The sequence below is a fragment of the Anomaloglossus baeobatrachus genome, chromosome 8 (assembly GCF_048569485.1).
Source record: "Anomaloglossus baeobatrachus isolate aAnoBae1 chromosome 8, aAnoBae1.hap1, whole genome shotgun sequence".
In the NCBI taxonomy this organism is placed as follows: Eukaryota; Metazoa; Chordata; class Amphibia; order Anura; family Aromobatidae; genus Anomaloglossus; species Anomaloglossus baeobatrachus.
The window spans coordinates 205135492-205149651 of NC_134360.1; the positions used below are offsets into that span (position 1 = coordinate 205135492).

Here is a 14160-nt window from a genome sequence, read left to right on the forward strand (position 1 = left end):
GGAGAGGTCGCGGACGGGCGCACGGGGGAACACCGGAGTGTGCTGCCCCCTAGCGCCCTCAAAAGGGGGGAGGTGTGAGGCAAATCCCGGGATATGAAGATGAATTATGACTCCAGTCATAATCCCTCATCACTCCCTGGCAGTGCCCCCTCCCTTCTTGTTCTCAGTGTTCCACTTACACCTCCATGGCCATGTCCTGTGATATGGAGATGAGGTGGTGTGGGAACAATGGACACAGGATGACTCCCTGCCGTCACCCTGTAGTAGGAGCTGCTATCTCATTAGCAAGGCTATGGAAATAGCCAGACAGAACGACTCCAGTAAAAAATGGTTCATATCTCGCAAGCCATATTTCCGATAAATATGGCAACCATAAAAATGGTGTCTCTGCATGCGGACGATGCCGGCACACCCTTTTTATGGGAGCAGGACATTGGGAAATGCCCCAGGCGTGATATCAGCCAATGGGGAACTGGCAAGACAGGTCATGAGTCCCCTCGTTCTGTAGCTAAATTCATAACTGTCACAATGAGAGCGTTGGCGTCCGCCTACGACGCTCCCAGGCAAAGTTATGGCCCATATTCCATGTTGGGATATTGTCCATAACTCAAGCCAGGGGTGGAGCAGTGCTCCCTGTGAGGTCACGAAGGTAGGAGGAGACCTGGATTTGCCCAGGTTGATAACCCTACTTCGGCCATTTTCCAGTGTTCTTTCGCTGGGGGCACGTGTAGGAAACATCTGTGGGAAGGATCCTAGAAACCTGGGTACAGCGCCCCCCTGTGGCCAGACGCAACAAGGTAACTGCTGGAACTGTGTATGCCTGTTTGTCACCCATGCTTTGATTGTAACTGTACTCTGACCTATGTATATTCTGTAGATTCCCTATTGTATATATTGTAGTTTCTAGTGTGCTTTAGGCTGATTAAATTATATAATTAATCTTGGGCTGTTCTGTTATCTCGATCTTGAATCCCACGTCTGTGTGTTCGGCTAATAGTTACCGTAAATCGGTTGGTGGCAGCGAATTGTGCCAAGGATTATTGTGGGGAGGCCAGTGAGATTCGGGGAGATATTATATATTCCGCCCGCGGAGGTCGGGGGAATATATACCTTACTCTCACCGGGGACCCTTCAATAATCGGCATAAGTAGTATAGCGGCCTCCTTGCTTATGGTCGGGCAATTCCATAATTGGCCTGACTATAAGAGGGGCGCTAGAGAGCGCGTCACGTGCTCTGTCTGTCGGTCGGGAGGTATAAAGGAGGGGTGACCCCCACTTGTTACCCCCCGATTGTGACGTACTGGTAGCCAGCGCGGGGGATTTCCGAGTGACCCCCCCGGTGGTTTGTGACACCCCTTTATTTCAGAGAACTTACAGGAGCGGTACTGGACTAAAATTGCAAATTATTGCTGCAATAATAGTACATGAAGATGCCTTCTAACGTAGTCTTCCTGCCCAGCGCTGTTCACAGGGTCAGAACTAAAGAAGGTTTTCTTAAAGGGGTTTTCTCAGTGCTCTTTTCAGGAGTGTATTCTCCTAGTTTCTTGGTTTCAGGGCCGCGTCCACCTGAAGATTGACAGTTCGGCCAGCAGTATGGCTGCACCACTGCACTGAATTAACCCCCTTTACCAGGCTGCAGTTTTGGCTCTTTGGCATGGGAGAAGCGCATGGGGACTGAAGAAGGCTGGATCCAGCAATCTGGGCAGCTGCAGAGCTAGGAGAGCAGACTGTAAAGCAGGCAGCTCGCAGGCGTTGTGTGCTCTTTACCTAGGCCACGCTGACCTTACAGGATAGACATAGGCATTAAAGCTGTTCCCTGTAAAACTAAAGATTCCTTTGTTTTGAAGGGGATAAATCTTTTAAATAAAATGTTAAGCAATCAGTAATTGTACTTGTGAAATGTGATGCTTTATTAGGTGACTTTGATCCAGCAAAACCTAACTCACCTGACTGTTCTCGCACACCACTTGTCTTGTCTGACTCATTTCTAAATGTGTCCAGAACTCGGTATGGTTGTGCCGTAAATATATCCAACAGCTGCAGGAGACGGCCATGCCGCCTGCAAGGAGTATCCTGACACTAGGATAGCTGCGAACGCAGAGGGAATGCCAGCAGGCCTCAGACATGTCTGCAAGCTTCATTACTTGCCTATGAATTAATAATCACTGTTGTTGGGCGGCCTCCACTTACATTTCTGGTTGTGCCTGTTTTTTTTGCCTCACCCTAAGATTTCTATAAAGCTCTTTGCAATGAAATTGTAGCTGATTGTTTGTCTCTTCTATTTTATAGTATTGGATTGTAAGGCACCTAAACCTGAGGACATAGAAGAGGAGGATGACGATGTCCCGGGTAAGTAACGTGGCGTGTCTAAAGCTTAATGGAAATAAAGAGGTTGATTATCTTATGAGATCATTGGGTGCTGTTCCAGTGACCTGATGATAACCAGGTAATGGCCGGATTCACACTCATGGCCAATCTGTGCATCGCAGTCTGTACTTGGAATCACAACAGATCTCCTCTGACACATATATGGGGCTGTATGGTTCATATCAGGAGGCCTGCGGATAGTGTGTAAATCATGAGATGAAGATGTGTCAAAATGGGCACACCTAATTATTGCTAAAGAAGAAAACTATATAGTATAATCTCTCCCTCCATATACTCTTCACAACCAATGCCGTACTGGTAGGTCCTCTATTCTGTCGCAGTAATCACTGCCGGCTGCTGTGGTGAGCCAGCGGTGATCCACGCACATGTGTGCCGATTGTAAGGCTGCTAGCCTTACATGTCTAACAGGCATGGGTGGATCACGCCGCAGCCATCGGAGGCCCAGTGACGTAAATACAGGGAGCCGATGGTTGTCTGGTAGCTGTGGTGACTTCTGACACGACCATGACTTACTCCCTTTAAGATCTGACAGAGCGACTGCTTCTTAAAGGAACAGTTTTTTGTTTTGTTTTCTTTGTCGCTCCATTGGGAGACCCAGACAATTGGGTGTATAGCTACTGCCTCCGGAGGCCACACAAAGTATTACACTTTAAAAAGTGTAACCCCTCCCCTCTGCCTATACACCCCCCCCCCCCCCCCCCCCCCCGTGCATCACGGGCTCCTCAGTTTTTATGCTTTGTGTTGAAGGAGGCACACATTCACTCATGCTCCCATTTTAGTCAGCAGCAGCTGCTGATTATATCGGATGGAAGAAAAGAGGGCCCCTAACAGGGCCCCCGGCATGCTCCCTTCTCACCCCACTGAGTCGGCGGTGTTGTTAAGGTTGAGGTACCCATTGCGGGTACACAGGCTGGAGCCACATGCCGTTTTCCTTCCCCATCCCTTAGGGGCTCTGGGAGAAGTGGGATCCTATCCGGTCATCCAGGCACTGGGACCGGGCTCCCTCCGCAGCCCCTGGGGGAATCTGACGGACAGGAGACTGAGTATCATCAGGGACAGGGCCCTGCATCTACAGGTACTCTGTGTCCCCTTGGGGACGGTGCATGGAGCACTTTGGCCTCAGACGCTGCAGCGACTGCGGTGTTGGTATGAGACCGGGACTACCGCGCCGACCGCGCCTGCTTGCCGGCCGCGGTTTTAACTTTAGTCCCCGGCTTTTGCGGCCTAGTGCCTTAAACTCCCGCCCCCGGGCCTGCCAGTCAGGGGTAAGGGCGGGACGGTCGGTCTGACGCCGACAGTGAGGGCTGGAGCACACTTAGCTGTCCTCCTCCCCCCTCACTAATCACTCTGGGGCACCAGTTTCCCGCACTTTCTTAGTTACGCCCACGGCTCCCTCCTCCCCTGTGAACGCCGACAGCCATGTTTTAAGCACATTCTGCCGGTGGAGGACTTCTGGCTGCAGCCCTGGAAGGCCAGAGGCAGGGAATCTGGTGGCCACACACCGCTTGAGCCGCCGGTGCTGGTCCCCCTAGAGTGCCGAACTGTGTGTGTGTATATATATATATATATATATATATATATATATATATCTATCTATCTTGTGGCTATATATCCCTCAGGGATCACTCTCCTGGGAGACAACAGCATTTCTTTGTCGCTCCATTGGGAGACCCAGACAATTGGGTGTATAGCTTCTGCCTCCGGAGGCCACACAAAGTATTACACTTAAAAGTGTAAACCCCTCCCCTCTGCCTATACACCCCCCCCGTGCATCACGGGCTCCTCAGTTTTTATGCTTTGTGCGAAGGAGGCACACATGCACGCAAGCTCCACAATTTAGTCAGCAGCAGCTGCTGACTATATCGGATGGAAGAAAAGAGGGCCCATAAGCCGGCCGCGCTTATAACTTTACTCCCCGGCTTTTGCGGCCTAGTACCGCATACTCCCGCCCCCAGGCCTGCCAGTCAGGGGTAAGGGCGGGACGCTGCACTGGACGTCAGCGCTGAGGGCTGGAGCATACTTCGTATCCTCCTCCCCCCTCACTGAGCACCGTGGGGCACCAGATTCCCGCACTTTCTGAGGCACGCCCACGGCCCCCTCCTCCTCTCAGAACGCTGGCAGCCATTGCTAACAGCACTTCAGACGCTGGAGAATCGCAGAGGGGAGACAACACCGAGCTCCACAGCGGGCGGTCGGTAAGCCGCACCTGTTACTAGTTGCTGGCCCCCCTGGGTGCCGAAGTGTATACTTATAGGCTTATATTGTATACATTTACTCTGTACGGCCGCACTATTTGCTTTTGGCTATATACCCTCACTAGTTGCTCTAAGAGGAGACGACAGCATGTCGTCCGCAAAAAGCAAGGGTGCCAAGGCACAGGCTTACTTTGCAACCTGTACCTCATGTGCGGCTATGCTACCTGCAGGTTCCACCTACCCTCATTGTGTGCAATGTTCGGCCCCTGTGACACTCACTCAGCCGGAGCCTCTGCCACTGGTGGGACCCCCGGCCCAGGTGGAACCACCTGCTTCCACTGTCCAGGGACAGAGTTTGCAGTATTCGCTGACAAACTGTCTGAGACTATGGATAAATGGTCTGCTAAGATACTGGAAGCTTTGCAGTCCAGACCGGTAACACAGGCCCCGGGCACAGTTGATTCATTGACCCCAGGCCCTCCTCGGTTGGAGCAGCAAAGTGCTCCTGGGGCGGCTCATAGGTCCCACGGTGAGGACTCCGACACGGACCGCAGTCCCAGACCGGCTAAGCGGGCTCGCTGGGAGCTTCCCTCGACTTCATCACACTGTTCAGGGTCTCAGCATGAGGACTCTCTGGAGGATGAAGAGGAGGTGGCAGATCAGGGCTCTGATCCTGACACCGCTCTCAACCTTGATACACCTGAAGGGGACGCCATAGTAAACGACCTTATAGCGTCCATCAATCAGGTGTTGGATCTTTCTCCCCCAGCTCCTCCGATTCAGGAGTCAGCTTCTCAGCAGGAGAAATTCCATTTTAGGTTTCCCAAACGTCCACGGAGTGGTTTTCTTGATCACTCCGACTTCAGAGATACAGTCCAGAAACACCGAGCTTTTCCAGATAAGCGCTTTACTAAGCGCCTTAATGACACACGTTATCCCTTCCCCCCTGACGTAGTCAAGGGTTGGGCTCAGTGTCCCAAGGTGGATCCTCCAGTCTCTAGACTGGCGGCTAGATCCATAGTTGCAGTGGCAGATGGTGCATCACTCAAGGATGCCACTGACAGGCAGATAGAGCTCCTGATGAAATCCATCTATGAAGCTATTGGCGCGTCCTTTGCTCCGGCATTCGCAGTCGTATGGGCTCTCCAAGCTATCTCAGCTTGTCAGTCTGAGATTAATGCAGTCACACGTGCCTCTACTCCGCAGGTTGTGTCCTTAACCTCTCAGGCGTCGGCGTTTGCGTCCTACGCCATGAATGCTGTCCTGGACTCTGCGAGCCGTACGGCGGTAGCATCCGCCAATTCGGTGGCAGTCCGCAGAGCCATGTGGCTACGTGAATGGAAGGCAGACTCTGCTTCCAAAAAGTTCTTAACCGGGTTGCCATTTTCTGGCGACCGCCTGTTTGGCGAGCGATTTGGATGAAATCATTAAACAATCCAAGGGAAAGGACTCGTCCTTACCCCAGTCCAAACCAAACAGACCTCCACAACGGAAGGTACAATCGAGGTTTCGGTCCTTTCGGCCCTCAGCCAGATCTCAATTCTCCTCGTCCAACAGGCCTCAGAAGGGTCAGAGGAACTCCGATTCATGGCGGTCTAAGTCACGTCCTAAGAAGACCGCTGGAGGAACCGCTCCCAAAGCGGCCTCCTCATGACTTTCGGCCTCCCCAAACCGCATCCTCGGTCGGTGGCAGGCTCTCCCGCTTTTGCGACGCCTGGTTGCCACATGTCCAAGACCGATGGGTGAGAGACATTCTGTCTCACGGTTACAGGATAGAGTTCAGCTCTCGTCCTCCGACTCGTTTCTTCAGAACATCTCCACCCACCGAGCGAGCCGAAGCTCTTCTTCAGGCAAGGAGCACTCTGAAGGCAGAAGGAGTGGTGATCCCTGTTCCCCTTCAGCAATGGGGCCACTGTTTTTACTCCAACTTGTTTGTGGTGCCAAAAAAGGACGGATCTTTCCGTCCCGTTCTGGACCTAAAACTGCTCAACAGACACGTGAAAACCAGGCGGTTCCGGATGGAATCTCTCCGCTCCGTCATCGCATCAATGTCCCAAGGAGACTTCTTAGCATCAATCGACATCAGGGATGCTTATCTCCACGTGCCGATTGCACCAGAGCATCAGCGCTTCCTGCGTTTCGCCATCGGGGACGAACACCTTCAGTTCGTGGCACTGCCTTTCGGCCTGGCGACAGCCCCACGGATCTTCATCAAGGTCATGGCTACAGTGGTAGCAGTCCTACACTCTCAGGGACACTCGGTGATCCCTTACTTAGACGATCTTCTTGTCAAGGCCCCCTCTCGGGTGGCATGCCAACACAGCCTGAACATTGCCCTGGAGACTCTCCAGAGATTCGGGTGGATCATCAATTTCCCAAAGTCAAAACTGACACCGACCCAATCGCTGACATATCTTGGGATGGAGTTTCATACTCTCTCAGCGATAGTGAAACTTCCGCTGGACAAACAGCGTTCACTACAGACAGGGGTGCAATCTCTCCTTCGAGCCCAGTCGCACCCCTTGAGGCGCCTCATGCACTTCCTCGGGAAGATGGTGGCAGCAATGGAGGGAGTTCCTTTTGCGCAGTTTCATCTGCGTCCACTTCAATGGGACATTCTCCGCAAATGGGACAGGAAGTCGACGTCCCTAGACAGCAACGTCTCCCTTTCTCGGGCAGCCAAGGCCTCCCTCCAGTGGTGGCTTCTTCCCACTTCTGTCGAAGGGGAAATCCTTCCTACCCCCATCCTGGGCTGTGGTCACGACGGACGCGAGTCTGTCAGGGTGGGGAGCGGTCTTTCTCCACCACAGGGCTCAGGGTACCTGGACTCAGCCAGAGTCCTCCCTTCAGATCAATGTTCTGGAGATAAGGGCAGTGTATCTAGCCCTAAAGGCGTTCCAGCCGTGGCTGGAAGGCAGGCAGATCCGAATTCAGTCGGACAACGCCACGGCGGTGGCATACATCAACCACCAAGGCGGCACACGCAGTCGGCAAGCCTTCCAGGAAGTTCGGCGGATTCTGCTGTGGGTGGAAGCCACAGCCTCCTCCATCTCCGCAGTTCACATCCCGGGCGTAGAAAACTGGGAAGCAGACTTTCTCAGTCGCCAGGGCATGGACGCAGGGGAGTGGTCTCTTCACCCGGACGTGTTTCAAGAGATCTGTTGCCGCTGGGGAACGCCGGACGTCGATCTCATGACGTCTCGGCACAACAACAAAGTCCCGGCATTCATGGCACGGTCTCAAGATCACAGAGCTCTGGCGGCGGACGCATTAGTTCAGGATTGGTCGCAGTTTCGACTACCTTATGTGTTTCCTCCTCTGGTAATGCTGCCCAGAGTGTTACGCAAGATCAGGTCCGACTGCCGCCGCGCCATCCTCGTCGCTCCAGACTGGCCGAGGAGGTCGTGGTACCCGGATCTGTGGCATCTCACGGTGGGCCAACCGTGGGCACTACCAGACCGACCAGACTTGCTGTCTCAAGGGCCATTTTCTTCAGCGCTCTATTGGGAGACCCAGACGATTGGGTATAGCTACTGCCCTCCGGAGGCCACACAAAGCACTACACTAAAAAGTGCAAGGCCCCTCCCCTTCTGGCTATACCCCCCCGTGGTATCACGGGTTCTCCAGTTTTCAAGCTTTGTGCGAAGGAGGTCAGACATCCACGCATAGCTCCACAGATTTTAGTCAGCAGTAGCTGCTGACTATTTCGGATGGAAGAAAAGAGGGCCCATATAGGGCCCCCAGCATGCTCCCTTCTCACCCGTGGATGGTGTTGTAAGGTTGAGGTACCTATTGCTGGTACAGGGGCTGGAGCCCCACATGCTGTTTTCCTTCCACATCCCCTTGTAGGGCTCTGTGGAAGTGGGATCCTGCCGGCCTCTAAGCTCTGACGCCGGGCTCCATCCACAGACCCAGTTGAACCTGATGGATACGGAGCAGGAGTACAATCAGGGACATGGCCCTGCATCATACAGGTACTCTGTGTCCCCGGCAGGCACAGACACACTCCGGGCTGGCTGGGTGTTGTAGTGCGCCGGGGACCGTAACGTTGGAGTTAGTGTTCCTACAGTTTACTGGGGGACTTTGTGTTGTGGGAACGCAGCGCCGACCCCCACTGGACCGGGCGGCGCTGCTGTGACTTGTGGTGCGCCGGGGACACGCCGACCGCGCTTTTACGGCGGCGGCGTTTATAAATCCAGTCCCCGGCTTTTGCGGCCTAGCTCCGCTTCGTTCCCGCCCCCACCCTGTCAATCAGGGTAGGGGAGAGACGCTGTTTCGCAGCAGCGACGAGGGCTGGAGCCTGATTTACATGCTCCAGCCCTCTCACTAGGCACAGAGGGAAGCAGGCTTCCCGCTCTTAGTCAGGAACGCCCAGGGCCCGCCCCCCCTCCTCTCCCAGGACGCCGGCAGCCATTACATGCAGTCTGGCTGGAGGAAGGACGCAAGGCTCTGGGAGACCTGGACTAGGGGGCTTTTGGAGAACACACACCCGCTCTTAAGCGGGCGGTAAGCGGCATTTCAGCTGGCCCCTCTAGTGCCTCAGTGTGTATTGGTGTACTGTGTCACCAGATATATATATTTAGTTATTTCTTGCACTGTGAGGTCGCTTCCTGGCTAGACCCCAGATCGCTCTGAGGAGGCAGCAACATGTCATCCACAAAACGCAAGGCTGCCAAGGCTAGGGCTGTGTACACTGCGTGTGCTGCATGTGGGGCTGCTCTACCAGCAGGTTCCAAAGACCCCCATTGTGTGCAATGCTCAGATCCGGTGCTGCTTCGCCAGCCGGAGTCCGGAGGGGTAGTGACCCAGGCTGAGACGCTTGTAAGTCCGGCCCCGGTGTCAGGGACAGACTTTGCAGTTTTTGCTGATGGAATGTCTGTGACTATGGCAAAGATCCTTGAAACTTTGCAATCCATGTCTGGGGCTCAGTCTATGGACACGGCGAGGTCTCTGTCCTCTAATCCCCCTCAGTTGGAATTAGTCCAGACTGCAAGGGGGTCCCCGGCTTCCCAGGCTGAGTATTATGACTCAGATGATAGCCCCAGCCACCCTAAGCGAGCTCGCTGGGAAAGACCCTCAACGTCATCACACTGCTCAGGGTCTCAGCGCAATCAGTCGCCCTGTGATGCGTCTGAAGAGAGTGATCAGGAGTCTTATCCTGGAACCCCTCTCAATCTGGATACCCCGGATGGGGACGCCATGGTAAACGATCTTATCTCAGCCATCAATAGACTGTTGGATATTTCTCCCCCAGCTCCTTCTGCAGAGGAGGCAGCTGCAGAGCAGGAGAAGTTTCGTTTCCTCTATCCCAAGCGTAAATTGAGTGCTTTCTTGGATCACTCTGACTTCAGAGAATCAATCCAGAAACACGACGCTCATCCAGAAAGGCGTTTCTCTAAACGTTCTAAGGATACACGTTTTCCTTTCCCCCCTGATGTGGTCAAGCGCTGGACCCAGTGTCCAAAAGTAGACCCCCCGATTTCCAAACTTGCAGCTAGATCCATAGTTGCAGTGGAGGATGGCGCTTCACTTAAGGATGCCAATGACAGACAGATGGACCTTTGGTTAAAATCTGTCTATGAAGCTATCGGCGCGTCGTTTGCTCCAGCATTCGCAGCCGTATGGGCACTCCAAGCTATTTCAGCTGGCTTAGCAAAAGTGGATGCTATCATACATCCAGCGGCGCCGCAAGTGGCGTCCCTTACCTCGCAGATGTCTGCGTTTGCGTCTTACGCTATCAATGCGGTCCTAGAATCTACCAGCCGCACCTCAATGGCGTCCGCCAATTCGGTAGTTTTGCGCAGAGCCTTGTGGTTAAGGGACTGGAAGGCAGATGCTGGTTCCAAAAAATGTTTAACCAGCTTGCCTTTATCTAGAGATAGACTGTTTGGCGAGCCATTGGCTGACATCATTAAGCAGTCCAAGGGTAAAGACTCTTCCTTACCCCAGCCCAGATCAAGCAAACCTCAGCAGAAAAAATGGCAGCAGAGGTTTCAGTCCTTTCGAGGTTCGGGCAAGACACAATTCTCCTCGTCCAAAGGGACTCAGAGGACGCAGAGAGTCTCAGATTCCTGGCGGGCTCACGCACGCCCCAAGAAAGCAAATGGAGGAACCGCTTCCAAAGCGGCTACCTCATGACTTCCAGCCCCCCCCCCTCCGCATCTCCGGTTGGGGGCAGGCTCTCCCGCTTTTCCGACATTTGGACGTCACAGGTCAAAGACCGGTGGGTGACAAACATTTTGTCTCGCGGGTACAGAATCGAGTTCAGTTCTCGTCCTCCAGCTCGGTTCTTCAGAACCTCCCCACATCCAGACCGAGCAGATGCCCTGCTGCAGGCGGTGGACTCCCTAAGAGCGGAAGGAGTAGTGGTTCCTGTACCGCCTCAGGAACAAGGGCGAGGGTTTTACTCCAATCTCTTTGTGGTTCCAAAAAAGGACGGCTCGTTCCGTCCTGTTCTGGATCTAAAGCTGCTCAACAAACATGTGCACGCCAGACGGTTCCGGATGGAAACCCTCCGCTCTGTCGTTGCCTCAATGTCTCAAGGAGACTTCCTTGCCTCAATAGACATCAAAGATGCTTATCTCCATGTGCCAATTGCTACAGAACATCAACGTTTTCTACATTTTGTGATAGGAAACGACCATCTTCAGTTCGTAGCTCTGCCATTCGGTCTGGCGACAGCCCCCCGGGTCTTCACCAAGGTCATGGCGGCGGTGGTAGCAGTCTTGCACTCTCAGGGACACTCGGTGATCCCTTACCTAGACGATCTACTTGTCAAGGCACCCTCTCAAGAGGCATGCCAACTCAGTCTACATGCTACGCTGGAGACTCTACAGACGTTCGGATGGATCATCAACTTTCCAAAGTCGAATCTGTCACCGTCACAGTCGCTAACGTATCTTGGCATGGAGTTTCATTCTCGAGCAGCGAGAGTGAAGCTTCCGCTGAACAAGCAGCGGTCCCTACAGACAGGGGTGCAATCCCTCCTTCAAGGCCAGTCGCACCCCTTACGGCGCCTCATGCACTTCCTCGGGAAGATGGTGGCAGCCATGGAAGCAGTTCCCTTTGCGCAGTTTCATCTGCGCCCACTTCAATGGGACATTCTCCGCCAATGGGACGGGAAGTCAACGTCCCTGGACAGGAAAGTCTCTCTTTCCCAGACGGCCAAGGACTCTCTACAATGGTGGCTCCTTCCCACCTCATTGTCTCAGGGAAGATCCTTCCTGCCCCCATCCTGGGCAGTGGTCACGACAGATGCGAGTCTGTCAGGGTGGGGAGCAGTGTTTCTCCACCACAGGGCCCAGGGGACGTGGACTCCGCAGGAGTCCACCCTTCAGATCAATGTTCTGGAAATCAGGGCAGTGTATCTTGCCCTACTGGCCTTCCAACAGTGGCTGGAAGGAAAGCAGATCCGAATCCAGTCGGACAACTCCACAGCGGTGGCATACATCAATCACCAAGGAGGGACGCGCAGTCGGCAAGCATTCCGAGAAGTCCGGCGCATTCTAATGTGGGTGGAGGACACAGCCTCCACCATATCCGCGGTTCACATCCCAGGCGTAGAAAATTGGGAAGCAGACTTCCTCAGTCGCCAGGGCATGGACGCAGGGGAGTGGTCCCTTCACCCGGACGTGTTTCAGGAAATCTGTCGCCGATGGGGAGTGCCGGACGTCGACCTAATGGCGTCCCGGCACAACAACAAGGTCCCGGCATTCATGGCGAGGTCGCGCGATCAAAGAGCTCTGGCGGCAGACGCATTAGTTCAAGATTGGTCGCAGTTCCGGCTCCCATACGTCTTCCCACCTCTGGCACTCTTGCCCAGAGTGTTACGCAAGATCAGATCCGATTGCAGCCGCGTCATACTCGTCGCCCCAGACTGGCCGAGGAGATCGTGGTATCCGGATCTGTGGCATCTCACGGTCGGTCGACCGTGGTCACTGCCAGACCGACCAGACTTACTGTCCCAAGGGCCGTTTTTCCATCAGAATTCTGCGGCCCTGAACCTGACTGTGTGGCCATTGAGTCCTGGATCCTAGCGTCCGCAGGATTATCTCAAGGAGTCGTAGCCACAATGAGACAAGCTAGGAAGTCAACGTCTGCTAAGATCTACCACAGAACGTGGAAGATTTTCTTATCCTGGTGCTCTGCACAGAGAGTATCCCCTTGGCCATTTGCATTGCCTACCTTTCTTTCCTTCCTGCAATCGGGGTTGGAAAAGGGCTTGTCGCTCAGCTCCCTTAAAGGGCAAGTCTCGGCACTATCCGTGTTTTTTCAGAAGCGTCTAGCACGTCTTCCTAAGGTGCGCACGTTCCTGCAGGGGGTCTGTCATATTGTGCCCCCGTACAGGCGGCCGTTAGATCCATGGGATCTGAACAGGGTACTAGTTGCTCTCCAGAAGCCGCCTTTCGAGCCTCTGAAGGAAGTTTCCTTTTCTCGCCTGTCACAGAAAGTGGCGTTTCTTGTTGCGATCACATCGCTTCGGCGAGTGTCGGAGCTGGCAGCTCTGTCATCCAAGGCTCCCTTCCTGGTGTTCCACCAGGACAAGGTAGTGCTGCGCCCCATTCCGGAGTTTCTCCCTAAGGTCGTATCCTCGTTTCATCTTAATCAGGATATATCCTTGCCTTCCTTTTGTCCTCATCCAGTTCACCGGTATGAAAAGGACTTACGTTTGCTAGATCTGGTGAGAGCACTCAGAATCTACATTTCCCGCACGGCGCCCATGCGCCGTTCCGATGCACTTTTTGTCCTTGTCGCTGGTCCGCGCAAGGGGTTACAGGCTTCTAAAGCCACCCTGGCTCGATGGATCAAAGAACCAATTCTAGAGGCTTACCGTTCTGCGGGGCTTCCGGTTCCTTCAGGGCTAAAAGCCCACTCAACCAGAGCCGTGGGTGCGTCCTGGGCATTACGACACCAGGCTTCGGCTCAACAAGTGTGCCAGGCAGCTACCTGGTCGAGTCTGCACACTTTCACCAAGCATTATCAGGTGCATACCTATGCTTCGGCGGATGCCAGCTTAGGTAGAAGAGTCCTGCAGGCGGCAGTGACACCCCCGTAGGGGAGGGCTGTTTTGCAGCTCTAACATGAGGTATCTCTTTACCCACCCAGGGACAGCTTTTGGACGTCCCAATCGTCTGGGTCTCCCAATAGAGCGCTGAAGAAGGGAATTTTGTTACTTACCGTAAATTCCTTTTCTTCTAGCTCTTATTGGGAGACCCAGCACCCGCCCTGTTGTCCTTCGGGATTTTTTTGTTGTTTGCGGGTACACATGTTGTTCATGTTGAACGGTTTTTCAGTTCTCCGACGTTATTCGGAGTTAATTTGTTTAAACCAGTTATTGGCTTCCTCCTTCTTGCTTTGGCACTAAAACTGGAGAATCCGTGATACCACGGGGGGGTATAGCCAGAAGGGGAGGGGCCTTGCACTTTTTAGTGTAGTGCTTTGTGTGGCCTCCGGAGGGCAGTAGCTATACCCAATCGTCTGGGTCTCCCAATAAGAGCTAGAAGAAAAGGAATTTACGGTAAGTAACAAAATTCCCTTCTTTCCATCTGAATTCTGCGGCCCTCAACCTGACTGTGTG

At 53.7% G+C, this 14160-nt stretch overlaps 1 protein-coding gene across 1 annotated transcript in view; it reads left to right on the top strand.

Annotated features, from left to right (window-relative positions):
* The window catches only part of BTF3L4 (basic transcription factor 3 like 4), a 75769-nt gene that overhangs the window by 45221 nt on the left and 16388 nt on the right, over positions 1-14160 (top strand). The window contains exon 5 of the mRNA XM_075320086.1: positions 2290-2349. Within this exon, the coding sequence (XP_075176201.1) occupies positions 2290-2349 (60 nt within the window). The remainder of the gene's footprint in view (positions 1-2289; positions 2350-14160) is intronic.